The sequence below is a fragment of the Cynocephalus volans genome, chromosome 14, assembly GCF_027409185.1.
Source record: "Cynocephalus volans isolate mCynVol1 chromosome 14, mCynVol1.pri, whole genome shotgun sequence".
In the NCBI taxonomy this organism is placed as follows: Eukaryota; Metazoa; Chordata; class Mammalia; order Dermoptera; family Cynocephalidae; genus Cynocephalus; species Cynocephalus volans.
Genome location: NC_084473.1, coordinates 86,406,744 through 86,423,180, shown reverse-complemented (window position 1 = coordinate 86,423,180; position 16,437 = coordinate 86,406,744). Strand labels below are relative to the sequence as shown.

General features: G+C 36.0%; 1 protein-coding gene across 3 annotated transcripts in view; it reads left to right on the top strand.

Annotated features, from left to right (window-relative positions):
• Positions 1-7,401, top strand: part of TMEM87B (transmembrane protein 87B) — a 52,850-nt gene extending 45,449 nt beyond the window's left edge. For all 3 annotated transcript variants that reach the window (XM_063078011.1, XM_063078012.1, XM_063078009.1), the window contains exons 18-19: positions 2,971-3,001; positions 4,182-7,401. In XM_063078011.1, coding sequence (XP_062934081.1) covers positions 2,971-3,001; positions 4,182-4,241 — 91 coding nt within the window. In that variant the 3' untranslated portion in view covers positions 4,242-7,401. The remainder of the gene's footprint in view (positions 1-2,970; positions 3,002-4,181) is intronic.
• The last annotated feature ends 9,036 nt before the right edge of the window (positions 7,402-16,437 follow it).

Here is a 16,437-nt window from a genome sequence, read left to right as displayed (position 1 = left end):
CTTTTGCTGCTTTTTAGATTTTTTTTTTTCGTATATATATTTGGTTTTCTGCAGTGTGTCTATGATGTGCCTAGGTGTGGTTTTCTTTTTGTATATTTTTGGGATTTGTTGAGCTGCCCAGATCCATATGACTTGGTCATTTTCAGTTGGTTTCAGCTACTTACTTCTGTCCAGGTTTTATAAATGTTTCTGTAGAAGGAGTCATCTGACCTCCTGTCTTTTATTTCAGTCATTTTATCAATCATCCTTTTTACTTCTTTCTTTTATTCTCCCTTAGGTTAGGTATCTTGTAATTTTTTTCTTAATTACCAGGATTTTTGTCTTTTTCTTTAATTATTTTCTTGAGTTTTTAAGTTTTTTTCTAAGTTATTTTATTTAATATGGAATATTGTATTACAGCTGTAGCTGTCTTCTGTTGCAAAATGTTTTGATTTTCAGTTTCTTTTGTTCTTTCCTGCCCCATTATATGGAATTGATTTTACTTATTTTTTCCATTTCTAGGCATTTTGTGATGAGGGTTCCTAGCTTGAGTGCTTTCTTCCATCAGTTTGCGTGAATTGTAGTTTCTTTTATGGATAATGTTCATTGGATGGAGGAGTATGGAGGGGGAGAGGTTGGTGTTGTCTTGTTTGTTTTTTTATTTCTTCAGGATCCTTAATTTTCCCTTTTTACTTCCTTCTTTTTATTCACTGCACTATCACATCTCCAAGGAATACTACTCTATGTATAAGATTCTCCCCTGGGAACAGTGATTGTTTGGGCTGCTACTTTTGGTTCTGCTCATTTAAGACCCTTATCTGTAGCAGGTACTGTGAACTGCCAAGTCACAGGCATTTATTCAGTATTTAGTATTTAGTACTTAGTGTTGGACATTTTTTTTATAGGGGTTGATTTTGTCTGTACCTCGTCTGAGTCCCTTTACTATTTTTTATACAATCTCTCAAGCTTCTTTTCCCCACTCTGTACCCATGAGCTTGCAGAGACAATGGGAAATCTGTTGGAATTTGGTATTTATTTCTGTACTTACATGTAATTTAAAGTTTGTCGTGTTTTTCTGGTAATGCTGAAGACATGGGTTGTGTGTGGTTTTGTTTGCAATCCTTAATGATTTTATGGTTTTGAGTAAGAGTGTGTGGACAGATTCAGATTGGGTGACCACCATTATTTTCTGGATTTGGAAACTCATAGCTAAGTATTTTAGAAGAGAATGATCTAAGCAGATTCACCCACAAGGTGCTGCCACTTCTTGGTGGAACACAATGAGGCTTCTGGGTAGTTCTCTTATGTGGGAAAAAGCCATCATCCTGTACTCTTTCTTTCTGTCAATAGAAATATCTTGGTTACAAAATTTCCTTTGGAATATAGAAAAATATAATCCAAAATAATTTCCAAAATTTTAGGTTCTAGGGAACCATTACGTGTTCACTTCTGAAAACTTTAACATGAGAAATTTAGCACAATGCTATCCAAAATTAATGTATAATTTACATAGCAACTTTAGTATCTAGACTTCATACATGGAGAAAAACCTTTTTAATACATCCGTGGGATTTTCCTCATCTCTGATAAGCCATAAAGCTCAGGTTAGCATAGCTCACCTCCCTCTTTAAGGCACTGAATAGGTCTTAATAAGATTTAAGTAGTCATCAACCTCATAGAAGGAACCGTTGTTGGTTTTGCTAGTGTGTATCTCTAAACAAGGTGCTAAGCACCCAACAGACTGTCTTCTGGGCCTCTAAGGTTCATCTTTCCCCTAATGCAGGCTTCTCCCCTGGATTTTCCTTAATTGTATTGTTCCAAACAATCTGCCTTGGCTCCTTTCTCACATCTGGTTAGTCTCCCAGTTTTCTTTCTTCTTCCTTCACCATGTGCTGTAGTGTAAGTAGCATCCTCTGGAGCTGTGCACTGTTAGAATTTTCATGTCACTTTGGCACATAGACTTTTCCGTCAGGCTCTCCCCTTCAAAGCTCTATCGCACATTGAGGCTAGAATAAACTTACTGAACATTTTTATACATTTGTCTTTTCTTTTTGTCCATGTTATCTTTCCTGAGCAGTGGTTATGTTGTAAACTTACTCTCTCGTACTTGTCACTGATAGACATCCAGGCAGTGGTAATGGTGACACAGTAGTTAAACAAATGCTTGATTCTATAAATATCACTTTTCATAACGTGTTTACTCATCCCTCTTAAGTACTCACAAAAGCACATGACATGTGAGTTTGCTAATTAGATGGTAGATCACCACTTAGATACTTGTCCAACTATTCAACGTAAAATATAGGGATTCAAAAATAAATATGTAGTTGGATGTCAGTTGTGTTTGGAATTATTCATGTATATGTTTTTAGTCATTGATAGTCCTCCAACATATTAGGCTCTAGGATTGCTCATCTTGCTTTGTTTTTGTTGTTTCCATTTTGAAATTATAATTAAATATTTCAGTTAACTTTTAACTGAACACTTTTTCAAGCAACACACATTCTGGGAAGTGCACAAATCCTAAGCATATAGCTCAGTAAATTTTAAAATAAGCACATTTGTGTAATCAGCTCCTAGATAAAAAAATAAAATATTGCATAGTTCCCTAAAAACCCTATTTCCCTCCCAAATCAGGAGCCCACTTTCCCAGAGATCCTGTTGTCCTGACATCTATAGCTGTTGATTTTGTGTCAGTTTCTAAAATTTTATCCTTCAGTCGATCATCCATTTTCTTTGCTGTATAGTATTCCATTTATGAATATACCACAATTTACCCAGTTGGGTTATTTTCAGTGGAGGGCTGTTGAGAACAGTGATGCTGTGAAAATTCTTCTCTATGTCTACTGGTGAGCCTAGGCATTCCCTTCTCTGAGCTGTTTGTCTAGGAGTGAGATGTTGTGGGCCATGGTGTACACCCGCATTTGGCTTTCATAGATACAGTGGCCTTACTTTTAATAACATTGTCGCTTTTTTTTTCTTTTATTTCAGAGCTCTTCCAGTGTTAGTGGATTCAGATGAGGTAAAATATATTTTTGCTTATTTTCTGGAAGCTGATATTTTCACAAAGTAGAAATGTATTTCAGGAAGAAATTCTGAAAGTTACTTTTTAAAATGATTACAAATTGAGCAAATGGAAAGACACTATGAATTGATTTGTAGATAAAGTTTAAAGAATTTGTGGGCGACGTCCTACCTTCAAAGAGGAGCAAGATAAGCGCTTATTGGCGTGAAAGAAGGGATGGACTGTTTTATGAGATTTTGATTCTATGATTTTCGAAGATCTTGTATATAGATAAGAGTTTAGAAGATTTTAAGATTGCAGTTTATCTAAATTAATCTCTGATACTTGTAGATATTTTGCTGGAGTACTAAATAAAATTTCTATCTTCTTTACTAAGTAGGACATTAAAATAGAGGATGTAGATTTAGGGAAGTTTTGGGGGAAAAAATTAGTTGTGCATTCGCTGGACATTGAATGGTGGCCCAAGGCAGGAAGAAGTCTGAAGTATAAGAGTGAAATGGTGTCTGCATGGAATGTTAGCTCGTACAAAGGAAGGACAGAGGGAAGTTAGTGGTGGCTAAGTAGGCATTTACATGGGGTCTATGGAAGATGGGAGGAGCTCGAGCCGTACTCACTGAAAGATAAGGAAATGATTTTGGCATCAGTGTGTTGATTTGCGCATAGCAGGATGGGAAGGTTTGAGAAGGCCTTGCTACAAAACAGTTAAACTTCAAGGTTTATAACTCTACAGAAATATGTACTGTAGAATTACTCGTAAAGGCATTTAAAGTACTCATTTGGTAAATAGTTCATTTATAATTTCAAAAATACATTAATCCAGTGAGGTGAGGCAAATCTCTAGATGAGCTATGCTAAGAAATCCATTTAGCTCCATTTCTGCCTCTCCCTGGAGATTCTGAACTTGACATATTTTCTAGCTGGCAGGAAGTTGAAGTTTTCTGAACTTCTCAGCCGAAAATTGACTATGTGTTATTAGAAAATGTGGATTATACATGGCTTATGTTTTCTGTATCTGATACTTCCTTGTGTATTACAGGATATACACAGTTCCCCAGAACTGTGGCTATTGAAAAGATTGAATTGTGACTATTGAAGTATTAGAAGACTTTGTTAGGGTTCTGGAAGCAGCATCAACATTCTGACATGTCATCATCATCTTTTTTTTGTTTTTCCCCAGGAAATCATGACCAGATCTGAAATGGCTGAAAAAATGTTCTCTTCAGAAAAGATAATGTGATTGGAACCCACATCAGTGAAACCTAGTTAATGGTGAAGGACTGTCCTTCATCAAGACTGAAAGAGTGTTGTTTGGATATGGCAAAATAAGTTTTTATTGTGTTATCTTGGAAACGAAGGATTTAGGTGGTGGGAGGATTTTGTAATCCTTTTAGAGCAGACTCTTGAATGTCAGTTTATTGTCCATCGAATGGCCTAGATTTGTGAATAATCTGAGAGAAGTATTATGAAGATACATGCACAAATGCCTCTTTGGTGACACGTGGCGGGCTTGTGGACTTGTCTTCACTTTCTTTTCTCTGGAAAATATGACAATTCCAGATTTAAAAAAAGAATTTAAATAAGCACTCCTACTGTTTTTTCCACTTACCTTTGAGATAGATTATTCTGCTGAAGTGTAGTATATCCGTGTCTCCATCTCTTGGGTTTATATATCCTAGGTGCAATAATAATTTTTTTGACTTTTATACTGAAGTGATTTGATATTAAGTAAAACTTGGTTAATGTTGAAACATGGATGTGTTTACATGTTTAATTTTTTCCTCTTTTTTTTGTCTGCACAAAGCCCTTGTTTGTAAGTACCACCATGCACATCAAATGATGGAGTAGGTATTCTCTGAGCTCAGGGGAACACAGAGAGAGAAGTCTTGATGGTCACTTCCAAAGATTTGCTCTGCCAGTGTCCCCTCACTCGTGCTGTGTGTACATGTGCTGCTGCTGAATCTGCTGGGGGCAGGTGGTAGACACCTGGCCACATGGCTCCCCAGAGCACTTCCTACTGGGCAAGCTGGGAGACTCATACTGGTGAACCTTGTAGAAACTAGAACTGTCTTTTACATAATCTTGGCATATTCCATTTCATAATAAAAATATATATTTAACTGCATGGTCCATCACTGCTAATCTTGTAGTTAGTTTCTTAACCTTCAATTATGTTTTATACCTTATTTTGTTACATTATATATTTGTAATGTGTAATTTGCAATCTTTTGTTTTACTATGTTTTTAAAAATGTAGAATGTTCTAAACCTGAAAGGCAGTTGAATGTAGTGTGACGAAAATGTGTTTGCTGCTTTCGTGACCAAAGATACAGGGCTATGGACATTTAGAATAGTAATTAATTATGGTAATTAAAGTTAGAATCTTGCATGTCTTTTCTTTTTGGCAGCTGGCCGGTATGGGGTTCTAAACCCTTGACCTTGGTGTTCCCAGTGCCACACTCCGGCCAGCGCATTCTTTGAAGGAGTTCTAACCTTGTGAATTGAGAATGACTTCAAAGAATTTTGATTGAGAAATTATTAAATCTTAACCAGTACAAACAATTAATTTAACCAGTACAAACAATTAATGTCTAATTTTTTGTACTGTGAAGACACAAAACGAAATTTTTTCTTTCAAAAGCCTACCTTCTGAATTTATTTCTTATTTATTCATTTTAGAGAAGTTAGTAAAGAAGATTAATTTCTGATAGTCTCTTGAAAGATACTTGCAAATGTGTTTTCAATAGTGAACATTTGGAAAGTGGACAGTGTGGGCAAACATTACTGAGAAAGGCGTGGTTTTCAAGATGCCATTGCTTTGGGACATCCTTGCTAGGAAAAGAATGTCTCATTTAACAGTTGTGGATGCCATTCCTTCAGTTTCTGCTGGAATAATGGGCTCACTCCCTCCCACCGTGTTTCCCAGCATTTATGTCTATTCTAGTATTGGTGAACTCTGCCCTTAGCCCAGTTGTTTCAGAGCTGGAGGTGACCACTGCCTTCTTATTTCTAACAGTTTAATCTAATACCCCACTCCCTAAGTTTTGAGGCAGATTGACCCCCAGCTCACCATATGGCTCTAGTCAAATTTTGAAATGCAGAATATTGGGCTTGCAGCTAGTAGGGAGCTGCAAATTTAGTGGTGCAGGAGTGGGGAGTTGATGGTAAGTGTGATAATAAGGGAAATTGCCTCTGACATAACCTCAAAAACACTTTCTACAGCCGGAAGGATAAATGATGTTAGTTGTGTAGCTCAGCTACAGGCTGAAATGCAAACTTTTTTCTTTATGCAGAGAAAGCAGGATTCCTTCCTAACAACCTCATCAAAAATATTGTACCTAGAAGGGCATGTGCTATGTTTGTCACTTTCAGTGATAACTATCATCTGTGATGTTTAATGACCTGCATTGAGCATCCCTGTAGAAGACCTTCTCAGCCTCTCATATACACAGGAGAGGACTCCCTAGAGCCACAGCTTAGTTCAGATGAAGGACACTGGGGAGAAGTTACAGCAGGGCCACTGCATGGCTTGTCATCTCTGACTCTGCACAGAGTTTCCAGAAACTGGTCATCGGGGCCTTTGAGGTGCTCAGATCAGTTTATTTTTAGGATGCTGTCAGGATGGGTCTCTATTAATGAAGGATTCTGAGGATAAGGGTTCAGTTTTATGTGTTTCTAGGTAAAAATGCTTACGTGTTCTTGTAACACAGTTCATGTTAGATTTATATGATGTGTGAAATTTGCTTAAAAGGGAATTTTTATGATTTGAGTTACATGAGTATTTAAATATCTGCTTTAAAGGGTAGTTTATTTCAAAATTAAGGAAAAATAGGTGAATATGTGAATATTTTAAGCCTGGAGAGATACAATGTTTCCATACTTTTCCTGTAACGAAAATAATTAAATCTTTCATGTCCTGTTGAAAATACCCACATTTTGCCCTATATTACAGTACATTATGTTTGCACTACTGTATTATCAAGACTGAAAATATTTTTAAAAGTACATACAAGGTTGATTTTTTGTATTTTTTAAAATGAGGTTTGAATCTGTTGCACTAGGCTATACAAGACTAGTTTGAATTTGAGAGATTATAAATCACTAATTCTGGTACTTGTGTCTTTGTATGATCAATAGCATGCAATAAGCAATACAAAACACCTGGCCTTATAAGAAGAAGTTTAATGTATTTGTTAAAGTTCTAAACATCCAATATAAGTGGCAAAACTAGATTTTTAAGGAAGTGTAGATTATAATACAGGAGCTCAATACTGCATTAGGAAACTTCTTTAGAACTAGGAAAACATTAATTTATTTGGAGAGAGTTAGAGGTTTACGAAGTTTTATTTTTCTATTTAAAAAGGTTAAATTGTCCTATAATTTGGAAGAAGTTTCTTTGAATGTAGGACATAACTATTTGAAGGATATTTGTTTGAAAAATTGATGTATTTTTGTGCCTTAATTTTTTTTTTTTTAAATAAAGTGCTTTCTGAAATTTTGGATGTTTAATTCTTGATTACATCTATTTGTGCTGTATAGGACATAAAATTCTTAAAAGAGGAGGTACAGCTAATTAAACATGGAAATGTGCTCAACCTCAGTAGTGATAAAGAAACGCAAAATAAAAGATGGGAAATTTTAAAAAATCAGATCAACCTAAGTTTGTGTACTATATTTGTAAAATCTCTTTGCCTATAAAGACTGATGAAATGTGCACACATTAGCGACGGTGATGTAATTAGTCCCATCTTCTGAAGAGCAGTTCAACAATGTGTGTATAGCCTTTGAATAATGTCAATTCTGGTGATGTGTTAAAAATGATTTAAAATACAAAATAGGGTTTTTGCACAAAAATGCTTATTACAGCATTAAAGTAGAGATAAAATTAGAGACCAGCTTAGGAAGTGAATTACGATCTAAACATCTATGGAATACTGTAGCCATTTAATTACCATGAAGAATATTTAATAAAAATACTTTTTATAAGTGAACTCTTATCTATGTAAAAACAAAATAGAGAGGGTTGAGTGGAAATGGCACTCATGGTTACTGTTGACGTTCAGCTGGGCTGTGATCACAGCTTGATTCCAACCTTTCAGAAGTTAAGACTTCTGAATATAAGTTTATTTCTTGCTCATGTGATAAGATCTGGAGTAGGTGTAAAGGTGGGGAGGGCAACCCTCCTTATGGGCCTGCCATCCCTTGGGGCCTGTCATTAGCAGTCAACCAGCAGAAAGGGAAAGGACAGCCTGAGAGGTTGGGGGGGTGGTGATGGGGCTAGACCGGCAAGTGGTGACCATCTCTTCTGAGCATCTTGCACTGGCACACTGGTGAAAGCTTAGTCACATGGCCACACCAAGCTGCCAGTCAGGCTGGGAAATGTCAATAGCCCCATGTCTGCCTACTACTCTAGTTCTATGGAAGGAGAGGGTAAATTGGGGTGGACAACTAATGCCTCTGCCAGATTATTATGGGTAATGGACTATGGGAGACTTAACCTCTCTTCTGCCTTTCTATGTTTTCCTAATTCTCTAAGGTAAACATTGAAAAATAAACATGTAAGAAATCACAGTGCCTTAACTAGGCTATATGATAACAGAAAGTCTAGAAAGTCTCAGTTCACAAAATCCATTCTGCCATAAGTAGATGGAACATGGAGAATTTTCTTTATGGACATTCTCAAAGCCTTGGGGTGTAGGATGAGGGACAATATGGGTAGTCCCAAAGGAAATACAAGGGCTATTGTAGTAACCGTGATGACAGCTTAGGGAATGTTGGGAGTTCATGCAGAGTGCCAGGCTTTGTTATGAGTTTTTCTCACAGTGGCCAGTGAGGTAGGTACTGTCATTTCCCTTTATAGATAGGAAATTACATTGATAAGATTTATGTTTATAGATAAGAAAACAGAGGGGGGTTAACCAACTAGCCAAAGTCCACCCTCTCGGCAAGTGGTAAGGCTGGTGTAACACTGGTAGGAGTCATCCTTGAAGGGTTGTCTTCAAAGTCCTGGGCAGAGGGGAAGTTTCATTTAACAAATACGTTTGCCTGTTTGAGGGGTAAGTAAGCTTGTGTGTGTCTAAACCACCCGGTGCATGTGCCTTCGTAAGGCAGCTAAGGTTGATGTGAAAGACTGAGACAGTGGAAGTAAACTCGATGTGAAATTCAAACACATTCTAGGACTGATTTATTCGTGTGAAAATGAAGTTACCCTGGGCAAGTTCCATTAACATAGGCTGGCCTGGTTCTGAATTCAGATGTAAATAATTTTGACAATAGTTCCTTATAATCATTGCGCAAAAAAGATAAGTTGCCATGAAAGTTTATGTACAGGAAAAATATCAAAGTGATCCAGCAGGTGGTGCCAAAGTCATGTCTCTGAAGAGTTCTAATCTCAATATTTTTGGTCTCTAATTCTTGCCTTTAAAAAATTTGTAAGTTTACTTTTACTCACTAAATGCCATTAAGTAAATTTGGGGATGAAAGAGAAAAAAATCTTTAAAATTTTTCACAGTACCACTATCCTGGCCAAACAGTTATTTTGGTATATTTTTAGTCTCCCTCAGAACTAGAACTTTAAAGCTGGAAGGAGCCTCTGAGATCATTTTACAGACAAGAAGACGGAGGACCAGAAAAGCTTCCCTGGCCACAGCTCCCTCAGACCAGCGTCAAAACCTGTTTCCTAGTTTGTTTTTCTCACCTCTGGTCCTTGGGGTCAGAGGGAGACAGATACCACAGGAGGGGTGAAATCCGCATCAAAACTTGAAATACACTTTATCTGCTTTGGTTCCCCCATGCTACCACATTTCATGTGACTTTCTCGTCTCACCTTTCAGGCCCCAAATTCTTGTCTCTACACAAAGAGTCATAATTCTGATTCTCTGCTTCTTAATTTGATAAGTGGAGATTTCTTTGGGATAGTGGAATCCAGAGAGTTGGCAACAGTGTCTATTTCATTTCAGTGCCACTGAAAATACTGAAAATAAAACATCCTAATTCATAAATTGTATCTTTCTTTTAAAAAAAAAAAGAAAGTTTGGGCATTAACGTATATCCATCCAAAGAATTATTTTAGACATCTGTATGAACAGGAGAATGAACAAATTGGTCTTTTCACTAAACACTTGCTTTTTACATAAATAATGAATTTATTCTGATACAGCACAGCTGCAGATTTCAAGTTCTGATAATGGAGAAGTAACTTGTATTGGACCAACCCCTCCCACAGATGACAACTCTAGAGAAAATTAGATAATAGCTACCCGAAGACATTGGAGAGACAAGAAGCAGGGAGATGCTGAAGGGAACTCAATCCTTGGGTGAAATAAACTACATTGGGTGAATTTCCCATTTGTATGACTTTTACACTGATAGCAGGCCCTACTTTGTGCCAAGTGGGGAGATTAAACTCAGATATAAAATCAGCTATTTCACTGGTTTGAAAAACTGGAAGATAGATATCAGAAGAATTACAGCAGCTGGGAAGTAAAAGAAGAATTACTGAAGAAGAATTATGGACTGGATGTTTGTGACCCCCCCAATTCATATCTTGAAACCCTAACCCCCAATGTGATAGTTAGGTGGGGCCTCTGGGAAGTGATTAGGTCATGAGGTGGAGCTCCCATGAATAAGATTAGTACCCTTATAAAAAAGACCCCCAAGAACTCTCTTGCTATGTGAGGACACAGTGAAAAGGCACCATCTATGAACTAGAAAGCAGACCTCACCAGACACCAAATCTGCCAGTGCCTTGATCTTGAACTTTCCAATCTCCAGATCTGTGAAGAGAAATAAATGTTTGTTGTTTAAGCCACTCAGTGTATGGTATTTTATTTTATATAGCAGCCCAAACAGATTAAAAGAGCCGAAGAAGGTAAGCACCAACTTCTATGTATAAACTTCCCAAATCACTGGCTCACCCTGAACTATGTGTGTATGGTGCAGACTCTGTGCAACCCATCTAAAGCTAAAAGAGTGGAACTTAGGGTCTGCTAACACCCACACAAGACAAAGTTTGGAGCTTGGTTTCAACCAAGTAAATCGCTTGCTTAAAAAAACAAGCAATGGGATGGGGGCCTGGGGGGCTGTATATCAGAGAAAATGGCATACTAAGGACCTCTGAAAGCTTGCCCCTTTATTTAAAAAAATAAAAAAAACTGGTAAAGACTTTTAGAATCAATTTTTTCAGAGCTTTGGAAATTAACCAGTCTTAGAGTAACCCAAGGAGCATTTACTCAAAAAAAAAAAAAAAAAAAAAATGCTGAATCTCAGTAAGAACAGCAAGCACTGTGGTGTTTTTAACTTGTCTTGGCTCCTTGCCCTGCTCCCCAGCTCAGCAATAGCCTTGAAAGATAATGGCCCATATTCCTAGTACTGTAGGGGACAAAAAGTTGAAGTTTTTTCAAAGCCTTATTCCCAAAGAATTGTCACTATTTGATTTGTCTGGTGGTTCCCTAGAACATCCACTAGAAAGGCTTGTCTTTATTTGACCTGATTCACAGCTTTCCCAATGCTGAAGGCCTCTCTCCAAGGGATGCTTGTTAAAAACACTCACAGACACATGTATTAATGTTGCAGCTGTCTGAGGCAATTAATAACAAAGCAAACAGTTGACTCACCAAAAACCTTAAGAGGGAAAACTAAAGAATGAGATAACCACAAGGGCATTGAAAACCTCTGATGTATCTAAAAGGCCACACGTATGCAAGAGGACTTTGCACACACTCAGCAAAACCACATGCAGGACATGAAGGGTAAGGCAGAGTCATAAACTGCGTGAATGAGGGTCAAAGGCGTGCTCCACCACACACAAAAGCATTTTGGCAAAGACTGGGAAATTTATTGGTTCCAAGAGTTCAAGGAAATCTCTGGCCAATAATTGGCTAACCACTAGATAACCGAGTCGAGACTTCCATGGCCACATATTACAAAAAGCACAGACTTTACAGAATTAGTTCAGAGAAGTCACTAAATAAACAAAACTGCTACAACAAGTAGCAACAACAACAAAACCTGGGGAAGGAGAAGAATCTGATTTTCAGAGTTACTGCATTTTATTACCTAAAATGTCCAGTTTTCACCAAAAAAAAAAGAAAAAAGAAAGAAAAAGAAAAAAAGAAAGAAAGAAAAGAAGACACAGGCAAAGAAACAAGAAAACAATCAGTCCATACACAGGGGGGAGAAAAAAGCAAATAAAACAAAATGTTCCTGAGAAAGACCAGATGTTGGACTTACGAGACAAGAACTTTCAATAAGCTATTTTAAATATGTTTGATGAGCTAAAAGAAACCATGTCTATGGAAGTAAAATATGAAAACAATGTCTCACCAAATACAGAATATCAGTATAGGGATAGCAATTATAAAAACGAGCCTAATGAAAACTCTGGTCTTGAGCAATATAATAACTGAAATAAAAAATGTGTTTGAGAGGCTCAAGAGCAGATGTGATAGGCAGAAGAAAGAGCAGTGAACTTGAATATAGGTGAATTGAGATTGTCCAGTCTGAGGAACAGAAAGAAAATAAAACGAAGGAAAATGAACAGTCTCAGAGACCTGAGGGACAACATCAAGCATATGAATGTAGAAATTATAGGAGTACCAGAAGGAGAGCAGAGAAAGATGAAGAAAAATATTTGAAGAAATAATGTCTGAAAGCTCCCCAAATTTGATGAGAACCATTAATTTACACAACCAGGAAGATCAGCAAACTCCAAGCAAGATAAACTCATAGAGATTTATACTGAAACACATCATAATCAAATAGTCAAAAGCCAAAGCCTAAGACAGAATTTTGACAGCAACAAGAGAGAAGGGACTCATCACATAGGAGAGAGCCTCAATAAGATTAACAACTGATTTCTCTTCCAAATCCATGGAGGCAAGAAGACAATGGGATGACATATCCAAAGTACTGAGGAAAACAAACTGTCAGCCAAGAATGCTATATCCAGGCAAACTATCCATCCAAAATGAAGGGAAAATCAAGAAATTTCAGATAAATAAAAACTGAGAGAATGTGTTGCTAGTAGTCCTACCCTGCAGGAAATACTAAAGGAAGTCCCTCAGGCTGAAATGAAAGAACACTGAACATATACCTGCATCCATATGAAGAAATAAATAGTACAGTAGAGGTAATAGTGTAGGTAAATATAAAATACAGTATAAATATATTTTTTGTTTAAAACTATTTTTTGCTCTCATCAGATTTTTTAAAAATCTGCATTAAAGAAATAATTATAAATCTAAGTTGATGGGCACATAATGTATAAAGATATTTAGGCACATCTCTTTGTACTGTGCTTTGCTTTATTGCACTTTGCTGATACAATGTTTTTTACAAGTTGAAGATTTGTGACAACTCTGCATTAAACAGGTTTATTGGTGCCATTTTTCCAATAGTCTGTGCTCATTTCATGTCTCTGTGTCACTTTTTGGTAATTCTTGTCATATTTCAAACTGTTTTTATTATAATCGATATGCAGAAATCAATCAGATTTCTACACATCTGAAATGAATAATCCAGAAATGAAAGTTCAAAAGATCCATTTCCAATAGCATCAAAAAGAATAGAATATTTAAGTATAATTCTGACCAAATAAGTGCAAAACTGGTACACTGAAAACTACAAAACATCATTCAAAGAAATTAAATATAATATAAATGCATTGAAAAAAATTCCGTGTTCATGGATTAGAAGACCTAACATTATTAAGATGGCAATAGTCTCCAAATTGATCTACAGATCCTGATAATGCAATCCTTATAAGAATCCCACCTGACTTGAGAAGAAACTGAGTAGAAATTGAGAAGCTGATTCTAAAACACTTATGGAATTTCAAGAGAACCAGAATAGCCAAAATAATCTTGAAAAAGAACTAAGTAGCAGGACTCACACATCTCATTCTCAAAACTTATTATAAAAGCAACTGTAATGAAGACAGTCTGGTACTGGCACATGGATAGACATATAGATCAATGGAATATAATTGAGAGCCTAGAAATAAACCCATACATCTATGGTCAATTGATTTTCAACAAAGGTGCCAAGATAATTCATGGGGAAAGGATAGTCTCTTCAACAAATGGTGCTGGGACAACTGCATAGCACATGTCAAAAAATGAAGCAAGAATCTTACCTAACAATATACACAAAAATTAACTCAAAATGGATCAAAGACCTAATTAAACATACAAGGTAGTTTCTTAAAACTCTAAGAAAAAAATATATGGATAAATGTTAATGACCTTGGATTTGGCAAAAGATTCTTAAACATGACACCAAAAGCATGAGCAACAAGCAAAAGAACAGGTAAATTGAGCTTTGTCAAAATTAAAAACTTTTGTGCTTCAAAAGACACCAACAAGAAAATGAAAAATCAATCCACAGAATGGGAGAAACTATTTGCAAGTCACATACCTGATAAGGTACTTGTATGTAGACCATATAAAGAACTCCTTCAACTTAATAATAAAAGGACAAATAATCCAACCAAAGAAATGGAAAAAGTTCTGAATAGACATTTTACCAAGGACAACTGACAAGTACATGAAAAGGTGCTCTACATCGTTAATCATAAGGGAAATGCAAATCACAACCACAATGAGATTCCACTTTGCACCAACTAACATGGCTATAGCAATAAAAATAACAGAAAAGGAAAATAACCAATGTTGTTGGAGATATAGAGAAATTGAAACCCTGCTAAACTGCTGGTGAGAAGTAAAATGGTACAGCCCTTTGGGGAAACAGTCTGACAGTTCAGCAAATAATTAAAGAGTTACCATATGACTCAGCAATTCCACTCCCAGGTATAAACTTAAGAGAAATAAAAACAGGTGTCCACACAAAAAGTTGTACATGAATGCCCATAGTAGAATTATTCATAATAGTCATAAATTGTAAACAACCCAAATATTCATCAGCTGATGAATGGATAAACTAAATGTGGTATATCCATTCAATTGAATATTATTCAGCCATAAAAATTAACAAAGTACTGGTAAATGCTACAACATGGATAATTCTTGAAAACATTCTAAATGAAAGAAATTAGTCAGAAAATATGTGAATTATAGCTCAATTTAAAAAGTTATATTCAGAGTAACATAACAGAATAAGGAGCATCTACAACATATCATTCACAATCCCTGGATACAATCCAACATAACTAGGCATACCAGTAAACCAGAAAAAGTGATCCATACTCAGAAGACAATCAATTAGTGAATATGAGAGGATACCGATGATAAATTTACAAAAAAGTATTTTAAAACTATAGTTATAACTATGCAAGTCCTTAAAGAAAAAAAAATGTCTGTAATAAATGAACAAATAGGAAATCTCAACAGAGAAAAGTATTTTTTAAAAAACGGAAACTGAGTCATCTGGTCAGTTAGCTGAGCTGGTTAGAGCACAGCCTTATAACATCTAAGTCATGAGCTGAGATCTCCATACTGGCCAGCCAGAACACACAAACAAACAAACAAAAAACCCAGAAAATACAGCAAATAAAGGAAAATGGAGCAGAAAATTTATTTGTCTAAATAGTGGTTCAAACTCCCCAAATTTGGTTAAAGATACAAATTTGTAAATTCAAGAAGCTAAGTGAACTCTAACCACAGTAAGTATTCAGAAAACCACACCTAGGCATGCCTTACCTGCAGAGGTCTAAAGATACAAATATAACATTGACACCAGCCAGAGAGAAACAGCACACTACATACAGGAAAACAATAGTGGAAATGAATTTGACCTCTCTTCAGAAAGAAAAGAGGCCAGAGAACAGATCAATGACATCTTTAAAGTGCTGAATTTTAAAAACCCTTAACCCAGAATTCTGTATCTAGCAATAATATCCTTCAGGGACAAAGTCAAGATGGAGGCACTTGCAGATCAATCATATTTTTAAAAATTTGTTTGACAGTGAACCTACAAAACAAAACATACTAACAAATGTTCTTCGTGCTGAAGGAAAATATCAGAAGGGAACTTGGGTCTTCAAGAGCAATAAAGAGCATCAGAAGTTGTAAATACATCCATAAATATAAAAAGTATTCTTACTATGGATTTGTTTAAAACACACATGACTATTTAAAGCAAAAATTATAATATCACATTATGGGGTTATACGAGGGGTCTTCAAAAAATTCATAGAAATGCATACTATGAAAAAACTATGCATGAACTGCAAAAAATTTTTTTATACTAAAATAAACTCATACTAGCTTGTTATGACATGTCTGAATAGGGTCTAGTTTGGGGTAAGAAGGACAAGACATCAGTTTGAAAGAGCCCCTATCAAAACAACATAAGTTCTGCTAAAATCGAAGCAAGAACAAACATCAAATTTATGATGAAGCTTCAGTCGAAGAATGGTGAAATCACTGATGCTTTATGAAGAGTTTATGAGAGCAATGCCCTAAGGAAATCAGCAATTTA